Source organism: Triticum urartu, chromosome 3A (assembly GCF_056163025.1).
Source record: "Triticum urartu cultivar PI428250 chromosome 3A, HENAU_Tu73, whole genome shotgun sequence".
NCBI classification, from domain to species: domain Eukaryota; kingdom Viridiplantae; phylum Streptophyta; class Magnoliopsida; order Poales; family Poaceae; genus Triticum; species Triticum urartu.
The window spans coordinates 462,642,924-462,669,732 of record NC_141875.1 but is presented as its reverse complement, the minus strand read 5'-3'; the positions used below and the strand labels follow the sequence as shown (position 1 = coordinate 462,669,732).

The following is a 26,809-nucleotide window of genomic DNA, read 5'->3' as shown; positions in this document are numbered from 1 at the left end:
CTAATAGTACTAGGGGAGGGGGGGAGGCGCGCAGCCCTTATGGGCAGCCCTTTCACCTTTCCATTAAGGCCCACTAAGGCCCATATGATTCCCGGGGGGTTCCGGTAACCTCCCGGTACTCCGGTAAAATCCCGATTTCACCCGGAACACTTCCGATGTCCAAACATAGGCTTCCAATATATCAATCTTTATGTCTCGACCATTTCGAGACTCCTCGTCATGTCCGTGATCACATCCGGGACTCCGAACAACCTTCGGTACATCAAAATGCATAAACTCATAATAACTGTCATCGTAATGTTAAGCGTGCGGACCCTACGGTTCGAGAACAATGTAGACATGACCGAGACACGTCTCCGGTCAATAACCAATAGCGGGACCTGGATGCCCATATTGGCTCCTACATATTCTACGAAGATCTTTATCGGTCAGACCGCATAACAACATACGTTGTTCCCTTTGTCTTCGGTATGTTACTTGCCCGAGATTCGATCGTCGGTATCCAATACCTAGTTCAATCTCGTTACCGGCAAGTCTCTTTACTCATTCCGTAATTCATCATCATCATCATTAACTTCCTCACTAATTGGTGCAGGTGTCACAGAAACCGGTTTCTGTGATGTACTACTTTCCAATAAGGGAGCAGGTATAGTTACCTCATCAAGTTCTACTTTCCTCCCACTCACTTCTTTCGAGAGAAACTCTTTCTCTAGAAATGATCCATTCTTAGCAACAAATGTCTTGCCTTCGAATCTGTGATAGAAGGTGTACCCAACTGTCTCCTTTGGGTATCCTATGAAGACACATTTCTCCGATTTGGGTTCGAGCTTATCAGGTTGAAGTTTTTTTCACATAAGCATTGCAGCCCCAAACTTTTAGGAACGACAACTTTGGTTTCTTGCCAAACCACAGTTCATAAGGCGTCTTCTCAACGGATTTTGATGGTGCCCTATTTAACGTGAATGCGGCCGTCTCTAAAGCATAACCCCAAAACAATAGCGGTAAATCTGTAAGAGACATCATAGATCGTACCATATCAAGTAAAGTACGATTATGACGTTCGGACACACCATTACGCTGTGGTGTTCCGGGTGGCGTGAGTTGCGAAACTATTCGGCATTGTTTTAAATGTAGACCAAACTCGTAACTCAAATATTCTCCTCCACGATCAGATCGTAGAAACTTTATTTTCTTGTTACGATGATTTTCAACTTCACTCTGAAATTCTTTGAACTTTTCAAATGTTTCAGACTTATGTTTCATTAAGTAGATATACCCATATCTGCTTAAATCATCTGTGAAGGTGAGAAAATAACGATATCCGCCACGAGCTTCAACATTCATTGGACCACATACATCTGTATGTATGATTTCCAACAAATCTGTTGCTCTCTCCATAGTACCGGAGAATGGCGTTTTAGTCATCTTGCCCATGAGGCACGGTTCGCAAGTACCAAGTGATTCATAATCAAGTGGTTCCAAAAGTCCATCAGTATGGAGTTTCTTCATGCGCTTTACACCGATATGACCTAAATGGCAGTGCCACAAATAAGTCGCACTATCATTATAAACTCTGCATCTTTTGGCTTCAACATTATGAATATGTGTATCACTACTATCGAGATTCATAAAAAATAGACCACTCTTCAAGGGTGCATGACCATAAAAGATATTACTCATATAAATAGAACAACCATTATTCTCTGATTTAAATGAATAACCGTCTTGCATCAAACAAGATCCAGATATAATGTTCATGCTTAACGCTGGCACCAAATAACAATTATTTAGGTCTAATACTAATCCCGATGGTAGATGTAAAGGTAGCGTGCCGACTGCGATCACATCGACTTTGGAACCATTTCCCACGCGCATCGTCACCTCGTCCTTCGCCAGTGTTCGCTTAATCCGTAGTCCCTGTTTCGAGTTGCAAATATTAGCAACAGAACCAGTATTAAATACCCAGGTGCTACTGCGAGCTCTAGTAAGGTACACATCAATAACATGTATATCACATATACCTTTGTTCACCTTGCCATCCTTCTTATCCGCCAAATACTTGGGGCAGTTCCGCTTCCAGTGACCAGTCTGCTTGCAGTAGAAGCACTCAGTTTCAGGCTTAGGTCCAGACTTGGATTTCTTCTCCTGAGTAGCAACTTGCTTGTTGTTCTTCTTGAAGTTCCCCTTCTTCTTCCCCTTGCCCTTTTTCTTGAAACTAGTGGTCTTGTTGACCATCAACACTAGTGGTCTTGTTGACCATCAAAACTCGTGCTGACGGAACTCTTCCCCGACACTTTGCTGGATCGGAGTCCGGCAAACGGGAGTTGCATAATCTCATAGTCACAGGAACATGTATAAGTCATGAAGAAAACAATAGCAACATACTAAACGATCGGGTGCTAAGTTAATGGAATGGGTCATGTCAATCACATCATTCTCCTAATGATGTGATCCCGTTAATCAAACGACAACACATGTCTATGGTTAGGAAACATAACCATCTTCGATTAACGAGCTAGTCAAGTAGAGGCATACTAGTGACGTTTAGTTTGTCTATGTATTCACACATGTATCAAGTTTCCGGTTAATACAATTCTAGCATGAATAATAAACATTTATCATGATATAAGGAAATATAAATAACAACTTTATTATTGCCTCTAGGGCATATTTCCTTCACTTTCCCGGACCACGGCGATGTCGGAGAGTGGGGGAGAGGAGGCGGACGGGCTCGGGTGGTGGCGCGGAGAGGAAGGAGGTGGATGGTCTAGGGTTAGGGACGCCAGCCAGCTTGAATAGCCGGATTTAGCCTCGGGCGGCGAGATGGAGCGGCGCCACGTGACGTTCACACCGCAGCGATGGAGGAGGCATCCGTCGGATCACCGGGTTTCCGGGCGATTCCACGTGGGATCCCATCGCCAGTTCTATGTAGTCTATTTGGGCTGGATATGAGGGTTGCCGGTCAGCCCGGGCGTTTGAGGCTTGTTTGAGGTACCTGTCTGGATCAGATTTTCGTGACCGGCCGGACTGCCGGACGTTTAAGGCTAGTTTTGAGCGCCCGACTGTAGATGCTCTAAAAGCGTCTGCAAGCATTTATAAAGTAACCACTGTTTAGTGAAAATTAAGGAAAAAACTCTCCAGCAGTTTTCATAAATGTGAAAAATATTTACAAGATTCCATAAATTCTACTCACTTGCCCCAAAATAAGTGTCACTTTGTACTAAGTCGGCGACACTTATTTTTGGACGGCGAAAGTACTGAACTTCTCCGTCTTCTACGGGAAGATGGTCTTTCCGTAAACTTTTGCGGGAGCCAAGTACGCTGAACTTTTAGGACCACCCCGTCATGTTTCCTCGCCGTTGCTGCACTCTGCCATCACTCCGTGCCTCCCCGGCCTGCAGTCGGCCAGAGGTCGAACTGGTGGCACTGCTCACACCGCCTTGCCTCCCCGCACCACACCGTTTCGTACCGGCCGTCGCCTATACACCGCGTCCCTTCACAGTCACGCCGCCCCACCCCGGGAGGAGGAACCGACGGCCCGTCCGCCCCGCCTCTTGGTACGTCCATTTTTGCATCATTGTTCCCCTATTTGTAATCTATTCTTTGTCAATGATATATTTCACATTATGATGCAATTCTAGTGTCTTTTCTTCTTAAACTGCAAGGCATACACAGAGAGGGAAATTACCGGATAGCTGGAAATCTGCACCTAATTTGCAACAGAATAAAAAGCAATTTTCTGGAGCTCCAAAAATATCGGGGATTTTTGTGAATTATTTTTCAAAAATATAGTCTGGAGACCGAAGAAGGGCCGGAGGGGAGCCGCATGGGCGCTAACGACCTAGCCACGCACCCCCTAACTGCGTGGTGGGCCAGTCTACTGGCCTTGAGGCTCCTCTCAATGTCCTTTAGCCATAAAATCTCATTTGCCCTAGCAAAATCACATAAAAGTAATCAGACCTTTTCGTCACCGCCTGCGAGGCGGAACCAATGCGGAGCACTTTTGTCCTCTATCATGACGGTTATGCTAGGGAAACTTCCCTCCGAGAGGGCAAATTGAATTCATCATCTTCACCAACACTCCGTTCATCATCGGGTTCATCATCTTCATCAACATCTTCACTAACACAATCTCCATCACCGACCCTAGTTGATCCCTCTATTCTATCTATGTACCGTAACCTTAGATTGGTTGTTGAGAGTACTTTTATGTGTTGATTACATCTTATGGTTGATGCTTAGAAGATTTATCGGTGAAAGATTGTTATGTTCAGATTGTTTACCATCTATTCATACCCACTGATCATGATCCATATGATGTCTTGTGAGTAGATCTATTAGTCCTTAAGGACATGAGAGATGTCTTGTTGCTAGTAATCACGTGAGGTTGAGTAGCATTCAATGTTTTTGATGTTATGTTGTGATGTTTTTCCTCTGGTGGTGTTATATAATGTCGACTACGTAACACTTCACCATCTTTGGGACTAGCGGAATGCATTGTGGAATTAATTTGTAGATGATGGATTACGGGAGTGATAAAAATCCAAACCCCGGTTTATGAATTGTTGCACAAGAAGCTGTTTTGGATCCCAAAGTTTAATGTTATGGTTAGATTTATCTTAATTCTTAATTACTCATCTTGTCTTTGCATGGAGGGTATAGTCATAGGTAGGTACTTGTTCAAGTAAAAACATTACCTTAGTATAGGTCTACCCACAGAACATTTATCAAAACAATGAAAAGTAACTTATGGAACTTTGTGAAAGTAACTTACCAAACCTTGATATCGCACATGTACATCCATCAATAGGTTTTGTAGTAAGATTTTTTAACTCCCAAGCTTGTTGGAAAAAGCATACTCTTTGGAGATGCGCACAACGAGGCGTGCACACCACACAAGTATTTTGGTCTTATTAATACTAGCCGATAACATGTTTATTATTTTTATCCTCTCATGAAATTTATGTTTTGCAACATTATTGCAGAGTATGGCATGGGCAGTGAAATGGCAACCAATGGCAATGTCTACAACTATGCATTGTTCTTTTGGAAATGCTAATGCAGAAATGACCTACTCATGAAGAATTCAATGATGGATTCATGCTTTGCAAGTGTGTAGAGGCATCTCTTTCACGAACCGAAGACATCCTTCACCTCAAACTTACTTCAGAAATATTATCTTCCTCACCTCAACCTTACTTCAGAAATATGACATCAACAGGTCGATCATATCCCAAACTTGCAAGAATGCAAGAAAATTTATGTTGAAGGATATATGTGCTCTTCGATTCTTTAAACTTGGCATTTTATACTCTGTAGAATCACCAAAAATACACACGTATGAAACTACTATGCTTGCTCTACTCTATCAATGCACGCTCTTGTTGCTGCAGTTCTATTGCCATGTCTTGTATTTTGAACAACCAACATACAACTATTGCTCTCTTGGACTGTCTGTCTTCTCGCTGAAGTAAGAATCATGTCACACAAAGATGTTAACTAATACGCCAACTTGATTAATGCGCAAAATCCGGCCTCAAGAGGCGCCACAAGGTGGCACCCCAACCACTGGTATGATATTATGGCTTCAAAAGATTGCGTTGAAAGGAACTAACATCGATCTATGCTAATTGCTAAACAATTTCTTTTGTAGAGGATGACAAAGAATTTCGTAGATACAACTCTACTTGCACCCTATTCAAGGGTATTTTACATGTGAACAGTCTAACTATAACTCATATGTAGAAAAATAACAACAGAAGTATTCAAAGATCATTCATTTATTTATAAACTATGGTACCAACTAGATGACAGGAAAGTGAAAAAGGAATACTTCATTCGAATGTATAGGCAGCTCGTTGTGCTCGGGAGAGCTCATCTTGGTCTCTTGGATCAAGTAGCAACAAATAGTGGTCTTAGTGGACATAAGACAATAAAACAAAGGCGCACATGCCTGGAAACTTTTGCCAAAAACAACAAGATATATAACACTGAGAGATGCTAGACATACAGACTCAACGGAGGGGCACATTTCCCATCTTTGGCTGGGATTAGAGAGAGGCAGCCCCACCACCCGACCCGAAATTCAGGGGGAGGGAGATTAATTACTTTAACTATCCATGGAAGTCTGTTAGTTATCCGCGAGTGTAGTACTTTCTCCGTTTTTATTTACTCTACATATTTATAGAAAAAATATAAATATTTATACCATAACAAATCTATATGATGTGCAAGTACATTCAATAATAAATCTAATGATATTGATTTGTTACTGTATATGTTAATATTTTTATTTATAAACTTGATCAAAGTTTACGAAGCTTGACTTTGACCAAAGCTAATACACGAATTAAATAAAAATGAAGAAAGTATTATTGTTTAACACACCGTCGATCAAGTACCATAATAAGGTCTAAATTTCTCTGCACTTAATTAAGCTTTCATACTTGCTAGTGAATAAGACGGAAAAAACACATAGATGTCATACTCATATATAGTAATAAATTATCATATTTCCATTTAGTACATGGCATGATCATTTAACGTAGTGATATTAGGCCAAACTATCATCGAGCGAGCTAGTGTTGACTCAACTTGGGCTCGTTTCAGCTAGTACATAATTTGGACTTAGCTCATTTTTTATTCGAGTCGATCTTGAATTGATTCAGAAAACAAGTTGGTCTGGAGAGTGTGGAGATTTTCTTGCAGACCTAGAGCAGACAAGCCGCAACGTTGCCGAGAAATCCCATGCGGAGGGGCGACCCAAGGACATGCGGCCCCATGCTCTGACCCCACGCTTCCTCGCGCGCCATTTCCTTTTGTCTTCCCCGCTCATCCGTTAGTTAACGGCCGGACACGTAATCAATCGCTTGTTTTTTAAGAACACGTAAGGCCAATTCCACCGCGTGACTTCAAACAGACGTCTGTTTTATTTGGATTCTGTCCGTTTGGATAAAGATTTGGGGTTGTATTCGGACGTGTCCTGAGATGCGGTGGCCGTGCGCCCAGCGCGCGGACGTATTCCGGCCGCATCCTGTCTGCGTATTATTTCTTTGCAAGTCCTTAACTTTATTTCATCATTCATTTTTGGTACATGAAAAATACATCATCACATTTTGACTAGTAAAGCAAGACCAAAGAAAAAAAAACCCATAAGAATACATTTTAGAAGATACCCAATTTTCATAACTGCTCCCTTGAGTTGGGTTAGGGCCTTCTCGATGCATTCGTTGTTGATCTGTGGAGGAGGAGGCTCAATCTGGCATCCTCCTTTCTTCTTCAAGCCAGAAGTCGATGTTGCTTCCTCCTCACACCTAGTCTCGTGTCTAGCCTCTAATCTAGCAACAAATGCACTTGTCTCATTTATAGCCTCTATACTAGCTAAAAGTGCACGAACGTGTACTAAATTTCGTTCTATCAATATATCGATGTACTCTTCTTCCGAATACCAAAACTTGCATCTATTCTACACAACAAAATTTGAAGTTAGCACAACTAGTCAAATCTAGAGCACAAACCGAAGCTAAAAAAAGCGCATACCCCATCGTTTAAGCACTTGATGAACACCCATCCGGGATGTTCCGGCGTTGTAGACACGCGGCGCACGACCATCCTTGGACAGTGGTCGCACTTAATGAGTGACAACGGTGCGCCGGCGAGCTTTTGGGCAAGCACCGAGCCCGGTCGGCCGCCATTCGTGTATCTGCCGGCGGACCACCGACGGTGCAGATCCGAGCGGCTAGAGGAGGAGCCACTGCCTGCATGTGGCCTTGCGGCCCTGCCAGGGCCTTCCGGCGAGGTGCCCGACCAGTCCATGGCGCGGCCCGGCCTCCCACAGCCAGCCGAGCTCAAGACCGACCGGATCCGCCCCAAAACCGGCCGGCGGGTGCGCAAACCAGGTGGCCGTGGTTGGGTAGCTCGGCGGCGCCGAGGGGAAGGGGTTGGGCGAGCTCACGTCCAAACTGCACGGCTGCAATGGCAGCGGCGGTGGCGGCGAGGGGAAGAGTGGAGGGGGTGCGGCCGGAGGGAGAGAGGGGGGCGGATAGAAAAAGGCCTGCGTTGTGCCACCGACGGGCGGGCCAGGGGAGGACACGCGCAGATGACCCGCGCGTCCGCGTGGTGTGCGTTTCACCCCAAAAGCGGCGCAAACTTGGGCCGCGGATGGATCGAAAGCGGACACAAAGCGGACAAAAGTCCATTTACGGCCGCGCACCGGGCCGTCTCATTTATTCCTTTTATTTTAAACGGATGAGGACGGACAGGATAGAGTCGCGCGGTGAAGTTAGCCTAATAATCAATCGCTTGTTAATGCCACACCACCGTCAGGTCAAGAAAACGAAGAAGAAAAAGATACTCCACCACATCACCGCTGCGCACGGCTAGTCGGCGAGAGAGCCGTCCGTCCGCTTTGGGATCCCAAAATTAGCAAATCGAGCTTCGGGAGGAGGAGTGACCACTTTCCCCCCTTCCCAATCCGCCTCGGCGCGGCAGCGATTTTCCACCGGTCGTGGCCAGGCCCTCCCCCCATTGACGCGCGGGCCCGGAAATCATCTCCCGACGACGACGGGCCATTCCTTTTTAAGCCCTGCTCTTTATTTTCCCCCGTCCCACCTCATTTTCCGTTCCCGTCCACTTCCCTCCCCTTCCCTTCCGCACACGAGAGGAGCGCGTTGGACAGACACGGAGAGCGAGCGCGAGAGGCTGTGACATGTCGGCGGTTAGCTGGAACATTCCGGCGATCCCGCGGGCGGTCCCGCCGGCGAGGGCCGGCCCGCCCGGGGAGGCCTTCCTGGTGGCCGCGCGCCCGCGGGCGGCCCGATCCCGTGCCGCACCCAGGAGAGTCAGGCTCGCCCGGGGCGGCGTCGTCGTCGCCCACGCCGGCGCGGCGGAGGTGCCCGTGGCTGATTCCGGAGAGGCCGCGGTGGTCTTCTCCGAGAAGTTCCCCCTCCGCCGATGCCAAACTGTAACCTCTTCTATGCCCCGTCGTGTGGAACTGTGGATTGTGCCTCTCCTTTTTCTTCCTTTTATTATTCTGGCTGCTACATACAGTATTTGATTCTGTGGTGTGGCGTGTCCAGGTGGAAGGGAAGGCGTGGGTGAGAGTGGAGGCGGAGCCGGATGCGGACGGCAAGTGCAAGATCGTCATCGGGTGCGACGTAGAGGGGAAGTGGCTGCTGCACTGGGGTGTCTCCTACCACGGTGAGACCGGCAGGTATGCACGCCTTGTCACCTGTCAGCGAGGTAGGTTTCGCTCGCGATCCCGCTTCACTGCACCGGGTTCGACTTCGTCTCTTAGTGAATGCCTTGGGAAACTATGAACACGTTCATTCCAGAGTAGTACTAGTAAATAAATCAGGTGGGCAATGCGGTTGCTCCTAACTAACACTAAGCAGAGGAAATTCAGCACAAAACTCGGTACTACATTTTTGTTGTATAAAGGAATACTGGTAGTATTGGAACTATCCAGCCTCTTTTCTTCTGGAATATCATCAATGCACATTCTAACTAATAATCACATGTTTGCACAACTGGGTGGAGATGTTCACATGTTCTCTTTTATTTGATTGCATGTCAATGTGTGTTATGTCTCCTTGTCTCCCATGTCATTGTCTTGATAGGCACTTCTGTCTTTGTTGCTTGAACAAATAATAATTTTTCAAGGCAGGTTTGTTTTCGATGTTCTGCTCCCTAAAAGAACTGAATTCATCTTATCCTCCTTATTTGCAGTGAATGGGATCAACCTCCTTCGGAAATTAGACCTCCCGGTTCGGTTCCAATCAAGGTTGTTCTAAACTTGTGAAAACTGTTCAAGCACTTAAGACAGTTTTCAGCTATTGAAACTGGCATATGGGTGTCTGTGCGACACTAACTTCTAGGAACCGCTTCCTTATTTATCATTTAGATATAATTCTAGTAGTAACTATTTAGGATTCAGGGGGTGTTTGGTTCCAGGGACCTTTTTGTGTTGGGACTAGAAAAAGTCCCTAGCAAATCAAACAGAGTGAGACTTTTTTGAGACTTTTTGCTAAAAGTCCTTAGAAACACCTCCTTGAGAGTCTTTTTCGAAGTCCTAGGGACTAGAAAAAGTCATAGGACTAGAGAACCAAACACCACCTCAAATTACTGAACAATATTTGAAACTTTCAGGACTCTGCAATTGAAACACCATTGGAGACTTCACCCAATTCAGAAGGACATATACTTCATGAAGTGCAAATCAAATTTGATAAGGACACTCCAATTGCCGCTATCTATTTTGTCCTCAAGGTTCGAACTTTACACTCGTGTGTTTCTTAACTTACTGTATTATATTAAAACTCTCACCATAAATATAGGACTTGCCCACTCAATTCCATTCCATTTATACTACCACCGAATGCTGCTATGGAAAGTTGTGTATGCAGTCTCTAGTTGTCTAACCAAAAGATATTGTACACCACAGACATGCATATCTGCATACTAAAGGCAATATGAAACACATGCCTCATCCGAGCTGATATATTAATAGATCCATAGGACAGACCCAGAGCTAGAAACTCCCACACCAGGTGGGGTCTGGGGAGGATTTTATGAGGTAGGCCTTATCCATACAGCACAATGCAGAGAGGCTGCGTCGAACCCAGGACCTCTTGACATAAGTGGGGAGTACTTCACCACTGCGCCAGGCCTGCCCTTCATATTTTAATATGACCCATCGGCAGAGAATTTGGGCGAAGAAAACTCCTCCCGGGTCGCTTCCACCCGAGCGACTCCGGAGGCACAGCGGTGGCGGCGCCCTTCTCGTCAAATGACGGAGGGCAGGGAGTGCATCGCGGTGGTGGTGGGTCGGTGGCGGCGGTGCAAGGAGGCGCGGTCTTGGGGGCCGGGGCCTGGAGACAGAGTGGACAGGTGGAGGCGGGCGGCGCGCTGCTCCTGCAGTGATGCCCCCGGCGGTGCAGGTAGCGGATCTGTTCTGGGCCTCAGGCCTGATCTGGGCCCGCTGGGCCTGCTCTGGATGGAGTGCTGCGCGCATGGAGGCGCTGCGGCCGTTTTCTACTCTGTTGCTCTGACTGTCGGCGTGGGGGCCTATTGGTTTTGCTCGCATAAGGAGGCGGTCCTTGTGCTCTTCTCCTATCACGGCAACGGCCTGCATGATCGGTCTTCCTCGATTTGGCCATCGGCGTGTTCCGGAACGGCCACCTGAGATGTTGCTCAGGATATCTGGATCGGTTAGATTCCGGTCGTGCACGTCCATATCAGCGTACGAGGTTCTCAGGGCGTGGCGCGAAGCTTTGTTGGTTGATGACACCTTGGGACATGTCGGCTTCTCGATTTCCATGGTGGAGACAGCGGTGGAGAAGGTCATGGTGGTCGTGATCGGAGGATCAGTTGGACGGGCGGAGCCTTGGAGGCGATGGAGTCAGCCAGGTGTTAGATAAATCTCAGGAGCAGCAGTGATGAGTGGGGGCGGCAACACTGGAGGGATTCATTTTTGGTGGTGCTCCTCAGATGCCAAGCCGGGACTTTCAGGGTGAAAACCTAAGGTCTGGCCTTCATTGGTTGTGCCTAGCAATTGCCTTGCTGAAGGAATTGTCTTAGAGCTCGGACTTCTCCAGGGTGAAAACCTAAGATCTTGGATCGCGCAACAACAGTGCTTGTGCACTGTTTCCTTTTTGGTGGCGTTGCTTTTGGAGACCTTCATGTTTTCCGGGTGTTGTATTTGGTGGTGGTTTGTGTGCGGCTGCTGAGAGGAGTCGATCATTGTGGCGGGACCTTTGTTTTTTTCCTTTCTTTTTATTTTTTTCCTTCTGCTGTGTGCATCCTCGATGTCTTTGCGACATCTTGTAGGTGCAGAGGATGGGTGTAATTGATATCTTCCCAATATTAATATATTCCCCTTTTCAAAAAAATAAATTAGTAAAATTATGTGCATTGCTCTGGCTCTTTTAGGTTTGAAGGGCTTATTCAGCTTCCAGTTTTAATGTCTCAATTGATTGTTGCTTTGTTAGGAAGAGGGAACAGGTGCATGGTTTCAACATAAGGGTGGGGATTTCAGAATACCCTTAAGTGGGTCCCTCGAGGATGGAGATCCGTTAGGAGCAAAACAAGGTATTGATGTCTACCCAGGTTATTTTAGAGCTTCAAGTACTCTGTCCTATTCGAGTGGGTTTAGGTTAGATATAAATATTTTTCTTCTACGGAAGTACGTACTTAATAATACACAACTATTTGGCATTAGAACCCTGAGCAATGTAAAAGGAAATTTTAGATGCAACCACTGGTTATCCTTGCCCGCTACAATGAATTACAGGGTTGCGGATGAGTTTGCTTAGCCCCAGGAGTGGAACTCGCTCCTCCTGGGGGTAGCGCAATGGAAGACGATGAGCAGTAGTGGCTGAAGAGAGGCAACGTCAGTGGCAAATACAGGACCTGTAGCCTGAACATTCGTGCTATACTACCATAGTGCCATGTTATGACTAGACTTGTTGTATTGCACTGCCCAAAGGGGCAAATTATATTACAAGGATTCAAGGACACTCCCAAACCCTAGACCAATAAGAAAAAGCCACAACACCCTTAGCAGAGTAAATACTGCTGCATCGACAGTTTGCTCCATTTTTACCTAAGTTCATGGCAAAAACAACATTTCTGGAAGTATGTTTCAGCACACATGCGCAAAACGGACTCTCCATGTCACGCCATCTGATTATTATCTGAGTGTAATAACATTAGCATACAAGCAATGAATTTCACTTGCATAAACCAAGGAAATCCTGTTTTAAAGCAATCATAGTTGCAAGCAACTGCTATAAAAAATGCTGACTTGTAAAATGTGGTTCTCCTTGATAACTTTGCACCCTTTTTCCTGCTATTATTGTTCTTTGGATGACAACCTGTTTTGTCCTCAAGTCAATTACTGAACTGCAGTAGTCAGTAGCATTCTCAGAGAATTACATGGTATGTTCTGACCGAGAAATTACATGGTATTGGCTTTCACAAGCTGAAGAATCTGATTTTTTGGGGCCTTCAAGGAATGCTATCTAACATATTGGATTTTCTTGTGTCTTAGGAGCGAAACCTGAAGGATCTAATACTCAGCTAAAAGAAGCAGTTCCTGGGGATAAAGGTCCAAGCACAAAATGCATTTCAGAGTTCTATGAGGAATATCCCATCTTAAAATCAGAGTATTTTGAGCATTTTGTATCTGTTGCTGTGACGGATAATAGTGAAACAGATCAAAGTCTCGTCGAATTCTATACTGACATTACTGGAGATGTTATCATTCATTGGGGAGTTTGCAAAGGCAATACCATGACTTGGGAGATCCCACCAGAACCGCATCCACCAAACACGAAGATCTTCCGACAGAAAGCTCTTCAGACCTTGCTAGAGGTAAGGAGATAACTTTGAGCCCTTTGTAGAAAGAGAGATGAAATTGAATTGTGTTAAGATACCGACGAGCTTTGCTCTGTAATAAATGGCATGCAAAAGCAGTTTGCAAAAGTAGAATCACATCATGCCACTTGTACACTGTTATTTTCTGATTCACCATGTACAATGGAAACTGAAAATTGTACCGCGCACACTTTTGAAATTGTATGGACTAAAATTCACCATCCCACGGTATATTAAACTGGTAAAGTGTGATGATGCTTACTATAGATTATCCATAGGATAAACTTAACAATCTTTAAATAAATGATATTTTGTAGTGTATGCAAAAATTAAAACTAAAGGTGAGTTTGGTATTATTAACTTCTCCATAAACTTGTGTTTACTTTTCCACATTTTCTGTAAATATTTACATCTTTGAAAGATATTTGCTCTGTAATATAATCTCCTTGTTAAGAGGGCTACTTCTTTCAATCGTGCCCCTTTTACTAGGAAAGTGTACAAAATAAGCTCAGGGTGTTTTAAATCTGATGATGGAATAGCGGAAACAGAAAATTCACTTAAATAGTAAAGTTGGCCCTGTCGTGCAATTAATTGTTTCTGTTTCCTTTATACTCCTAACTAGCTAATACCCATGCCTTGCTGTAGGAATTTATAGCAATAAGTTTGTAAAGAATAAAATTAAGAAAAAAACTAGAATATATGGGAATAATGCCCCTCCACATTATCTTCATATAGACCTAGCAGTAAGCGGAGGTTGGCTGCACGTTATAGTGCATGTGCTGGAAATGGAATATGAAGGGATTGCATGTACTTGATGATGTGGAGGGTTAGGTGGCATGTGTGGTGACGTGGGATGTGCGTGTTGAGAGAAATAGATGTGGTGGGGATCAACTATTTGGGTATAGGATATAGTATTGTGTTATCAACAGGCCGCCTTACTTTTTTCTTGTATAAATAAAATTTACTTGTCAGGGCCTCCCCTCAAGTTTGCCGCTGAAAAAAGTTCTGCAGAACCATAGAGCCATGGCTCCACCCTTCTGCACCATATGATGATTCCTTGAGATAATAGCTGCCAAACTAGTTAGGAGATTAGGGAGTAATCTTAGAACAAGATTCTCTTGACCAAGGTTGGCATGGATTATTGAATTCATGCTCCAGCCAATTCATCCAAAAGTCCGAACTGATGGAAAGAGGCGGACAATATATTTCGACACTCCGCCTCACGTCTAGGCTTATTTAGTCCTTAGACGAGGGATCGATGTAGGCCGCAGAATTATTATTTTTTAATACCGTGTTGTCAGGGTCCTGAACTCAAGACCTCTTGGCTCCCATACCATATTAAGATTGCGGGTAGGGTCTTACCCTCGTTGGAGGGGATGCGTACGTGTTAAATATGCAGGGGCTTATCCCTGATAAGCATACAGGTTGTTGGGATTACATCGTGAAGAACAAGGAAGATCAGAGAGATAAGCTTCGGTTTACAATGGATAAGTATGCATTAATGCATAGCTAACAACCTGAAGTACCTAATAGATACTGCGTGTAATCCTCCTGGACGATAGGCGTGTTAACACGGATCAGCAGTGGCCGGCGACATGCATGAGCTCGACCTAGTGCTCACCTCGGCAAGCTAGCGGGGCAGATAAGCAACGAGGACAGCTCCTCCTGTTCCATCTCACCACCGACAGTGATAAGACACCATGAAAGTTTTTCTGATTTTCATGCGAGTTTTGCAAAATTTGAACAAAAACTTAGGGTTCCGCCTATGTTTTTAAGGCGTCTCTAAGGCGACGCCTAGGCGTCGAGGCCCCCCCCCCCCCCCCCCCCCCCCAGCGCTTTGCAAATATGTCTGCTTTAGGCGTCGAGGCGCCCCCCCCAGCGCCTTAAAGCAAAGCGTCGCCTTAAAAACATAGGGTTCCGCTGTAACTCCACTAAAGGTCTGGTTACTTAACTTTTTCTTCAAACAAATTGGATAATTTGGAATTTCATTGAACCTTCTGTAGAAAACAGTGAAGTATAAAAACTAGTCTGATATTTGGCAAATCTCTGAAGACCTTGGGGATTGTGCGTTTCAGCAATTCAAAACATATATACCACTTTACACTTTGTATAATAACTGTACTTGACTTTGGGAACCTACATAATTAAACTCAGTGCACATCCAATGTGGACTCATGTGCGTCTAATGACAAAGGAGAATGGTGCCATGGAGCTAAAAATGTGCTTCCTTTCTGGGTGATTCCTGCTTTGGTTGGTCAAGCGAGGACAAGCTCCCTAGTCTGTTTAGGAGTGGTTCTCTCTTATATCTTCAAACAGAATGCACACACAAGCAAGTTTTACTCTTTTGAGTTGACAATAGGTGTTTCTGGGGTGCTGCATTTTTCTTTCTTTCTTGTTTCCTTCCATTCATAGAGCATTTACATGTATTATTCTTGAGATCCAGTAACTTAAGCTGCCTGAAAATTAGTTAGCTATTCCTATTCACACATCTTACCTGGTGCTGCAGCAAAAAACTGATGGTACAGGCAACGCTGTATCATTCCTACTGGATGCAGACTACTCAGGTCTTGTTTTCGTGCTCAAACTTAATGAGCATACTTGGTTGAGAAATCTGGAGAATGGATTTGATTTCTATATTCCTCTTACGAGGGTGGAGCAATTTGGCAGCACTCAAGAGCCTCATAAGGCTGGTGAACATAAACTTGATGATAAGTCTGCGCAAACTGATGGCCTAATCAGCGATATAAGAAATCTGGTGGTTGGCCTGTCGTCTAGAAGAGGTCAACGAGCAAAGAACAAAGTTCTGCAAGAAGATATTCTACAAGAAATTGAGAGGTTAGCAGCTGAAGCATATAGCATTTTTAGGAGCCCCACTATTGATGCCATAGAAGATCCTGTTTACATCGATGACCCAGAAAGTGTGAAGCCAGCTTGTTCTGGCACTGGATCTGGATTCGAAATAGTGTGCCAAGGATTTAATTGGGAGTCACATAAGTCGGGAAAGTGGTATGTTGAACTTGGTACAAAGGCCAAGGAGTTGTCATCCCTGGGTTTCACCATTGTTTGGTCACCACCACCTACTGATTCTGTATCACCTGAAGGATACATGCCAAGGGATTTATACAACCTAAATTCCAGGTATATTTACTTGTGGAAAGCCATTATATTCCTTAAAATGGTTCTTCGAGAATTGGATACATTTGGTAATGTTATCTTACTTTATTTTGTTAGTTTCTATTTTCTGCCATAGTATCTCCTTTGCTGGTCCCTTGAACTGGATGTCAGTGTATAATGTGCAAACTAGTTCCATATGTTGAAATATATTGCCTGCTTCTCTCCATCTGTTCGGACTTTTGGAGCAACTGTCTGGTCTGTCTGGTGCATGAATTCAATATGGTATCAGAGCCAACAGGTTATGAGTTCAAGACCCTGCCAACGCAATATTAAATATAGATTATGCAGCCTACATCGATCCCACGTGTAAGGACTAAATAAGCCTAGATGTGAGGTGGAGTGTTGAAATATATTGCCCGCCTCTCTCCATCAGTTTGGACTTTTGGAGCAACTGGCTGATGCATGATCAATACCATGTTTAATATTTTGAGCTTGAACAAAATAAGGAAACTTGATTAACAAAGCCCACATACATGCCAAACTTCTAAATGTAATTTTTTGCAAGATGCAAATTGTTGATGCTAGCTGTTGTCTTTAAGATATACCATCTTCAAGCTGTATATTCTTTATCCTGTAATGCTGTTCCTAACTTTACCAGCAAGTACAACCCTTATGGATGTTGACCCTTTTTATCTGCACTAAATATGTGAGACCTTATTTCTTTCCATGGTTAGTGCAAGCACTGCCATGCTACTATTTCCTGCATGAATTATTCATTATATTATTTGGTCATGAAGTAGAAGTTCGGCAAACCAATGTCTCATTGTATACCTATCTGCATTGTTTGTGATTTTGCTTGTGTAAAGTTTTGCCTGCTAGTGTAATGCATGCCAATGTGCAAACTGTGGAAAACTATTTGGTGGTTGTTGAGTAAATGATGAACTGACCAGAAGTTTTCCTCCTAATGAATGAACAAGGCAGGTGATGCGTGTTCTGTATTAGGTGACTGATGAGGCTATGTAGTAGATGTTGTGACTCTCTGGTGTATATTTGTTGTTCTGGATATCTTGCTACTATCAGTGTAGACTGTAGAAACATGACCTTGCAAGCACTTGGGTAATAAATGAGAAAAGCATTGCTAATCTTGTTGCAAAATTGTACTGAGCTTGTTTTCCTTCCAAATTTCTCCCAACCTCATCACGCGAGCTGTGCTAAGCATTACCATGATATCATCAATGTTTCAGATATGGAACCATGGCAGAGTTGAAGCAGCTTGTGGATATTTTCCATGAAAATGGTGTGAAGGTTCTTGGTGATGCTGTTCTAAATCACAGATGTGCTCAGTTTCAGAATCAAAACGGGATCTGGAATATTTTTGGTGGGCGTATGAACTGGGATGACCGAGCAGTCGTTGCTGATGATCCACATTTCCAGGTGAGGCTTTTCCGTGCTAACTAAACCTTATTAGTCGACTTCGAGTACGTTGTTCTTCAAAGTTCATTTTGATTCACTAATATCATCACCGATTGTGGTTATTTGGTTCTTCCACTGTGCTGCTATAATTTCTGTTGAAGACACAAACATAAAATGGGTAGCATCAGTCCTCCGCATGGATATAGTAATGAAATTCACAAATATTTACCCTCAAGTGTGGGCTTACTGAAGTTACGAGAAAATAAACTTTAGTCAACCAACAAAATGGTGCTTAAAGGTAGTCTGGCTGAGTGACCTGCAAATTCTGACTAACTCTTTGCCTTTTTGACTTTTATTGTTTTACCTTTTTAGTATTGAAAGTAAAATGCACTAATTTGCATTCATACTTAAGTTGTGTAAATAACTTAATGGAACTTGACCTGTGTTCTGAAATAGAAGGAAACAAATATCCACCTCCAGAAGTTAAATTAGAAATTACAAGGTTGTTATACATTCCGTTCAAAAAGATTGTTCTACATGTTTTTACCATTTTATTTTGCTTGTGCAGCATATGATATCTGTTAACCCTTTGTACGTTCATGGTGAAATTCTTGTGCTTGTAGGGAAGAGGAAACAAGAGCAGTGGAGATAACTTCCATGCTGCACCAAACATTGATCACTCACAAGATTTTGTGAGAACTGATATTAAAGAATGGCTTCGCTGGATGAGGTCTGCCACCCTTTCATTTCTTGGCGAAAGCTCCTACGTTTTCTCATTCTTAACTATCTGTTAATGCATGAGCTGTTCAAATGTGCAGCGTCCATTAATAGACTACATGTAAATGCATCATTTATGTATCTAATTTGCAGCTGTGTGTTATATGACTTGTATTCTCAACTCTGACAATCAAATCTCTCAGTGAATTGGTCTGGATAATGTGTGAATTCACCAGAGAGTTGGGGATCAGGGATATGATCTGAGAAGAAGATAAGAGAGGCAGATAAATGGATATGGAATTCAGAGTTCCATTCATTCGATGCCCTTCCTGTCATACAGTGTTCCTATAAAAAAACACGTCATACCTGATTTCTTTTTTCTCAGACCGGTCTTTTGGGATAGTTGGTTGATAGGAATATCTAACATAATATCAGACCTGATTTCTTTTTTCTCAGTCCCTATATTTGCCCCAATCAGTTATCTCCTCGTCCTATCAGATCAGTCTTTTGGGATAGTTGGTTGATAGTATATTATATTATATCTCCTCTTCCTATCAGATCAGTCTTTTGGGATAGTTGGTTGATAGGAATGTCTAACAAACTTAACATGGCCTACTTCCTTGAGAAAAGAAAGAGGAGGAAACTCAAGATGGCCTGACACATAGCTCACACAACACATTCAAGAATAACTCCTCCCTCCAATTTTAATACAGAAATAGTTTGTTGAATGAGCGGCACATTATTAGGGAATACTATCTGTTCCTTCCTTTGGAGATAGAACATTTGACGTTCCCACTACTCCAATATGTGAGAAGCTGGCAAATCTTAATGCGTCGGTATATTTTCCATTAACTTTAGGATATAAATTGAATTATAGACCATTGGACCTGAATTTTGCGGAAGTGCCAGCATCACATGTTTTCATAGTTATTCTCCTCGAATTGCAGAAAGGAAGTTGGATATGATGGATGGAGACTTGATTTTGCTCGTGGCTTTTGGGGTGGATATGTCAAAGATTACATGGAAGCAACTGAACCATACTTTGCAGTAGGAGAGTACTGGGACTCTCTCAGTTATACTTATGGTGAGATGGATTATAACCAGGATGCTCACAGGCAGAGAATTGTTGACTGGATAAATGCTACAAACGGAACTGCTGGTGCATTTGATGTCACTACTAAGGGAATACTTCATATGGTAAGATTTCAGCGAAATTCGTTCAAGTAACTTTTGTTGCCATATGCGTCATGAAGCATTGTATGCCTGCTTGGTTGAATCATGTCTTATATTTTTTTCACTATTTTTTTACAGAAAGATCATGTAATGTTATTGATGATTGAGTATTTTTCTCTACAATCAGTTCTTGCTATTATTTTTAATGCGAGATGCAGGTGCAAAACCATCATGATGTCAGTTAATTAAACTTGCTTTTACATAGTTTTCCCATGCCAACAAGTGTTGATAAATCTGTTCTGAAGTGGTTTCCTGATGCTATTTAACTCATGAATGATTTTACTGCTTAGTTTCACCCATTGTTTGTTTTTGTACCGGTGGACCTTGTGTACTCTTCTCCTAGGTTTTTCTTCTTTTGTTTCTATGACTGTAATATGGAACTTCCTTGCGTTGCACAGGCATTGGAAAGATCTGAGTATTGGCGCTTGTCTGATGAAAAAGGAAAACCCCCTGGAGTATTAGGTTGGTGGCCTTCACGTGCAGTCACATTTATAGAAAATCATGACACCGGCTCTACTCAGGTACAATACATTATCTCTATATATGCATGGATCGATGTGTGATGGGCATGGACCCCGAAAGTTTAGCATGTGACACAATGTTAGCCATATCTCCCTAATATTAGTATTGCACAGAACCTTGGACAAGTGGACATATCCTGGCTTAGTCAAAAGGTTTTGCCATTCTATGCTGGCTATCCTGCCATCTGATGTATCTTAGTAATAAACACTGTGTAGCTGTCTTTTTCTTATTTACTTAATGTTGCTCAATTTCCCTTTTCTATTTATTTTTCGAAACACGGTTTCTAAAATAACCTGTCTTGCTCCATCGCTGTTGAAATTTGGAATCCTAAGAATTCTTGTATAAATGAATTATGTTCTAAGATCACCCCCCCCCCCCCCAAATTGCAAGAATCTGCAAGTTTTTCTACAGGTCTTGATCCAAGAGTGAGATTTTGTGCTCCGAAGCTCGTTTGCACCCTTCATTTTTTTTTAAAAAAGAGAAGATATTTAAAAGTTTCATAAAATTCAGTCATGTGCATGTACCTGCAAATTTTCATGAAAAAGTATTTTTTTTACAGCAATTCATGACAAAGTATGTTAGTAACTGTTCTAAAATAGCAACTTTGTATGCATTGAATTTGCTCTTTTTTAATAGGGCACAAGATAACAAGTGTTTGCAATATTTTTGTCAATAATTTTGACAATGTAGAATGTTTTATATTAAGCCGGAAGCACGTGCTCCGGGGTTCAACTGAGTTACCAATCTTGATACTCCTAACATGGGTTTTGGTATAACTGTAGGGTCATTGGAGATTTCCCTATGGTATGGAGATGCAAGGCTATGCCTATATCTTGACACATCCTGGTACTCCTGCAGTCTTCTATGATCACATCTTCTCACACTTACAACAAGATATTGCCAAATTAATGTCTATCAGATGTCGCCTAAAGATTCAGTGCCGCAGCAAGGTATAAAATGTGTACCTTTTTTTCTCCCTTCCACTTGATGATGTCCATATATGCAATGAACAAATTTCTAAAATTGCTGGTCATATGTATATGTCGGTATGTAGATCAAGATACTCAAGGCAGAACAGAATTTATATGCCGCCGAGATTAATGAGAATTTACTGATGAAGATTGGCGCGGGACATTTTGAACCAACTGGTCCCATAAACTGGATTGTTGCAGCAGAGGGACATGATTACAAAATCTGGGAAGCGGCATCCTAGACTTTGTTGCACCGCTACTCAGTATAATAATCTACTAATAGCATACAGGTAGGAAGGGATGGCATCAGAATGGAGTGGCTGACTTGGTCACTAGTGGTGCCGAGAAAAGGTTGCAATGGCAGTGGAAGCATTTTCCCTGCAGCAACGCTTTAATATGTACGCACTTGAACATTTTTTTGTATCTATATGCAGAACCATTGCTACTGAAGGCAAAATTGCCTGCTGCTTATTTTCAGTGGTTACCCCACTCTGTCTGATATATGTAAGACAGTGCATTTACAATAAGGTTGAAGTCCACTTTGTTGGATTTATACGAGAATAAATGAAGCATATCATGTTTTTCTAGTGTATTCAAGTATAAGTTATACACTTGCATAGCATGTTAAGTAGCAAGAGGGATCCAAGAATTGTGGGGAAGCATAATAGCATAACGGAAAGGGACTTGAATTTTCTAGATAGAGGCATATGAAGGCCAAAAGCATTTACGAGATTTCAGTTCAATACCTAGAGAATCACTGATATAGCTCTCGAACATCTAAAACAAGCTACTGGACATTGGACAAGTAGTACTAATTCTCAATAAGATGACAGCAAGCGAGGACAAGTTCGCAGAAACAAGACGAGTCGGACCAAACACGACCTCCTCAGGTGTATGTGATATGGAAAGCTACCAGTCTACCACCCCCATCCTAAACCTAGAAGGGATCGGCATCATCATCATCAGGGCTTAAGGAGCAGCGAGAGCCCGATCTTGGAGCTCTTCTCGATGGCCTTGGTGTCGAACTCGCTGGAGATGGTCAGCAATGACTTGGGCCTCAACTCGTGCTGGATGAGGGCACTGACCATGCCGTGGTTGTCGTAGCGCACCTTCGTGGTGGTCAGAGGGTCCAAGGAATACTGAAACCCCAAGGTGGTGGTGGTCTCATGGCTCGACAAGCTGTGGCTCACTTCTCCTCCAGCAGCTGCCTGGCTGTTGCTCACCATTTGGTAGTAAGACGCAGATAGGCTGTCCCCTTTGTTGTTCCTGAAAAGGGAAATCATCCACCATTCATACACACCCCCATCTAGTTCATGCAAGATTACAGGAAAGGTGAAGCAGTCAAGAGTCTTTTAGAAGCAAAAACTTACAGCATCACAGCAGCGTAAAGATCGTCGTTGGTGAAACTCGCTCCGAAATTGTACTTGGTGAAATCCCCAGTTGCACTATCATAGGCAACATCAGCACCAAGAGCAAAAGCTTTGTTGCCAACCAGAGCTGAAACGTTAATCAGAGGTTTTGAGTGTAGGCCAAAACCCACACTGATTCCAGCGTAATCATGGAAGTATTGCAACTCAGCCTGCAAGAAGAAGGTAAGAGTGTAAAAGACATCATTTTTTTTGCTATAAAAGACCAAACCAATCTGGAAAATGATGGTACCTTAGCAGGAGTGTGGTTTGTCAAAGGAACGGTCACAATTCTCTTCAAGCCTGGTATGTACCGAGTCTCGGATGTGGTTGTGATTAACACCTAAAAAGGAAACATTGAAACGGTTGACTAAGCTTGGTTCATCAACAGGATCTGAGAGCTCCTTACAATAAGATTTGACCAGAAAAGGACACGGCCACAAACTTACTTGAGAGTCTGAATTTGCTTTCACATCAACTTTGACATTGTTGTACTTAAACTGGGTCTGGATCTCGCCAAGGACAGCTTCTTTTGTCGTTGTGCTTGTAGCAGTGATTGCCTATAGGGATAAATTACAGAATATATTATCAGATTTATAGTTCACACCTAGAACTGAAAGCTTAAGACTGCGGGAGCTGAACTTTACAGAAATATGAAAAATGAGACAAGTATGGACAGAAAATGGATAAAGACAAGCAATGCTAGCAGGTTTTAGGATTTTGACAGTGTCAGTAAACAAGGGACTATAAAAGAACTGAAAAGGTGTAACTGGATCAGTTGTTTGTCAGTCTGTATCACATAATGAGCAAACATATATCTATAAAACAGTAGACAAAGTGATTTAACGTATCGATCATGGTCCTGCTAAAATAAACCAATACAAATTCTAGAATCTAGTATTAATTGCTAACTCCTTCACGACTATCTATGTTCATCTACCTATTCTCAGAGCGTGCCTTCACTCACAATTAATAAAGATCAAGTTCATAAATACACGTTAGAAATCCTACATTGATAAGTTAAATAAACGTAGTTCCAGTTAAAGAACATAACATGAAGTTTTTCTGGGTGAAAATCTGAAGCCAAAAATAAGGATTTCTAGCAAGCCAAGTGTCAACAAGAGCTGAACTGTCAGGTTTTGGAATTTTGACAGTGTCAGTTAACAATGGACTATATAAAAATGAAAAAGTGTGACTGAATCAGTTGTTTGTCAGCATGTGTATCTATAAAGCAGTAGACAAATTGAACTAACATATTAACAATGGTCCTACCAAAATAAACCAATACCCCCTCCGTCCGAAAATACTTGTCATCAAAATGGATAGAAAAGGATGTATCTAGAACTAAAATACATCTAGATACATCCTCTTTTATTCATTTTGATGACAAGTATTTCCGGATGGAGGAAGTACAAATTATGTAATATCGTATTTACTGTTACATTATAATTGCAAACTCTCTAATGATTATCTACCTTATAATCTACCTATTAATTCAGGGCGGGGCTTCAGCCATAATCAACAAAGAAAGTTCATAAATACACGTTAGAAATCCTACATTGTTGAGTAACATAACGTAGTTCCAGAAGTTTATCTGGGTGTAAACATAATCTCTGAAACCAAAAATAAGGAGAACTAGGTAGAGTGCAAGCAGATCTAGAACCAAAATGTTAACACCCAAAGGTACCAAACACCAAATCCTAAAGATCAGAAAGCAATTCATATTAATACTGTATTAACACGTACTTTTAGACACTAAATAAACCAGGGGGGCGAAGAAATGATGAACAATGGCACAGAATAAAGGGAATAACACCTAATTAATATCAGGTCTAGGTTTACTTGGTGAAAAGTGAAATCTGCAGATACTAAAGCATCATGCTCCTCACTAACTATTACATCCAACCCCAAATGCCACTTTCATCAAGCATACAGCTTCAGTCCATGAAGACCACCAATATGTGTGTCACAATGCACACACACCAAAAACTCTTGCATACAGCTTCACGTCAAATTTGAAACCAAGAAAATTGCAAGTTCTAACCAACCTGTAATCAACATTCCATATGACATAACATGAACACAGTAATTTCAACAGTTTTGCTAAAGCACATCTAGATGTGCCATAAGTATTGCACATCTAAGTCATATGTCATTGATCTTACATTAAGATTCGTGTGAATATTTTCTTTCTTTTTTCTTTTTTCTTTTATGCTTGATTCACTCACTTAGATGTGCAATAACTAGAGCACATCTAGATGTGCCCTAGACACACCCATATACTCCCTCCATTCCTAAATATAGGGTGTATAGTTTTTAGCACGGAAATTAAAGAGTGCACATGGAGGAAAAATTTCACAAGTTTTGGGCAAGATTACACCTGACTAATTAATATGAGAAAATAGAGGAGCTTGCCCTATGTAAGGAAATGTAATCAAATCCCTTAAAAAGTTATTCAAATGAGTGGTGCAAGGCAATACACCTTATATTTTGAACTTTTTCTCAAAAATCTATACACCTTATATCAAGGAACGGAGGGAGTAATAAACTAGAGCATCCGAGACAGGGACTACCAACGATTTGAACTGAAAAAAAGAGCTCAATATCACGCCTCATCCACCAACTACTCTTAAGGCAGTCTGAGATCTCGTGCACTCCAACTCAACTCAAAATCGAACCATCCCCCAAAAGCCTAACAGACCGCTGGCGAAGACGCACTTCATCCCCAATCTGCATAAAAAATGCAGAAAACAAAAACGAAGCCCCGAATCCTGTGCATACTACACAACACAACACCTCAAACGAAAACCCCAGCAGTCATCTAGAACCCAACTCAAACAATTATAAACTGCCACATACAGGAACGAATCGTGACAGGAAACGACGAAAGGCGAGCAGAGATCGTTACTACTACTCAGTACTCACAGTTCCATTTGCGGCGTAAGTGGTGAGGGTAAGCTTCTGGTCCGTGGTGAAATCCTTGCAGAGAAGATCTGCAAAACCACCAAGGACAGCAACCAGAAATTAGTCAAAGGGGGGAGCGATTAGTCGCTTAGAAAGCTCAAATCGAGAATCATCACCACCAAAATTCCACAAAACCCCTGAAAAGTAACCCAAAAGGGAAGCGCGCGCTCGTCCTGACCTCTGGCCTTCTTGCCGATCTCGGAGTAGAGACCGGGACCGGTGGCCGCCTTGGGAGGCGCGCCGCACTGGGCCGCCATGGAAGGGCCGTCGACCTGGGCCGCCTTGGAAGGAGCGTCGACCGGGGCCGGCTTGGAAGGGACGTCGACCGGGGCCGGCTTGGAAGGGACGTCGACCGGGGCCGCCTTGGAAGGAGCGTCGACCGGGGCCGGCTTGGAAGGGACGTCGACCGGGGCCGGCTTGGAAGGGACGTCGACAGGGTCCGCCATGGGAGGAGAGCGGTTCGGCTCGAGGACCAGACAGCGGCGGAGGCGGAAGCGGGGCCGGCGGGAAAGGTGGCGGTGGCGTGGGTTTGGAGGGACGGGGAGGGATGGAACTGGAAGGAAGCCACTACTTATAACGGCGTCGAGAGGGGGGAGCCTGTTGTGAGATGAGCGGCGTAGATCTCTTTGCCGCGGGGTGTTGGTTGCCTTTCTCTTCAAGAGAAAGAAGCTGGGGAGGGGATGATGGTCTATGTTTGCTTGGGGAAAGGGTTGATGAGGACGGGTCAATTTAGTCAGTCATGGACTTTGAGTTGATCCCTGTGGCTGTGGACCAAAAGCCACAGTTCTGAGTCGGAGACGCCTCACACCAAGATGGTGTTGATCCGAATGGACATTTTGTTTATTAAGACAAAGTTTTAACTTTTTTTCAAGAGTACGTCAAAGGTGTACCATAGCTTTATAGAAGGAAGAAGTATAATTACAAGATTGCGTCCTAGGTGCGAACACGAAGGACGTTACAACATACGCGACACCAATGCCTCACTATCCTAGACTAACTTCTCACAAAATGTTGTAGTCCTCCGACGCCCACACCCGCCATCTTCCACTCGGCGATTTCATCCAGGATCATGGATGGAAGGTCGAACGCGGTCTT

General features: G+C 43.2%; 2 protein-coding genes across 2 annotated transcripts; one reads left to right on the top strand and one right to left on the bottom strand.

Moving 5' to 3' along the window:
* The first annotated feature begins 8,599 nt into the window (after positions 1–8,599).
* Positions 8,600–21,931, top strand: AMY3 (alpha-amylase-like 3). Its single transcript, XM_048708045.2, has 13 exons — positions 8,600–8,962; positions 9,078–9,211; positions 9,727–9,781; positions 10,147–10,266; positions 11,988–12,087; positions 13,049–13,371; positions 15,881–16,512; positions 17,733–17,922; positions 18,525–18,631; positions 19,566–19,815; positions 20,250–20,372; positions 21,156–21,323; positions 21,428–21,931. The coding sequence occupies exons 1-13, from the start codon at positions 8,708–8,710 to the stop codon at positions 21,584–21,586; spliced, it is 2,616 nt and encodes an 871-aa protein (XP_048564002.1). The 5' UTR covers positions 8,600–8,707; the 3' UTR covers positions 21,587–21,931.
* Positions 21,932–22,064: 133 nt separating this feature from the next.
* On the bottom strand, positions 22,065–26,323 carry LOC125544381 (mitochondrial outer membrane protein porin 1). The gene is made up of 6 exons (XM_048708046.2): positions 25,893–26,323; positions 25,676–25,743; positions 23,200–23,310; positions 23,004–23,093; positions 22,715–22,923; positions 22,065–22,610 (listed from the first exon to the last, which is right to left on the bottom strand). Exons 1-6 carry the CDS (start codon positions 26,158–26,160, stop codon positions 22,307–22,309), a joined length of 1,050 nt encoding a protein of 349 aa, XP_048564003.2. The 5' UTR covers positions 26,161–26,323; the 3' UTR covers positions 22,065–22,306.
* Between the last annotated feature and the right edge of the window lie 486 nt (positions 26,324–26,809).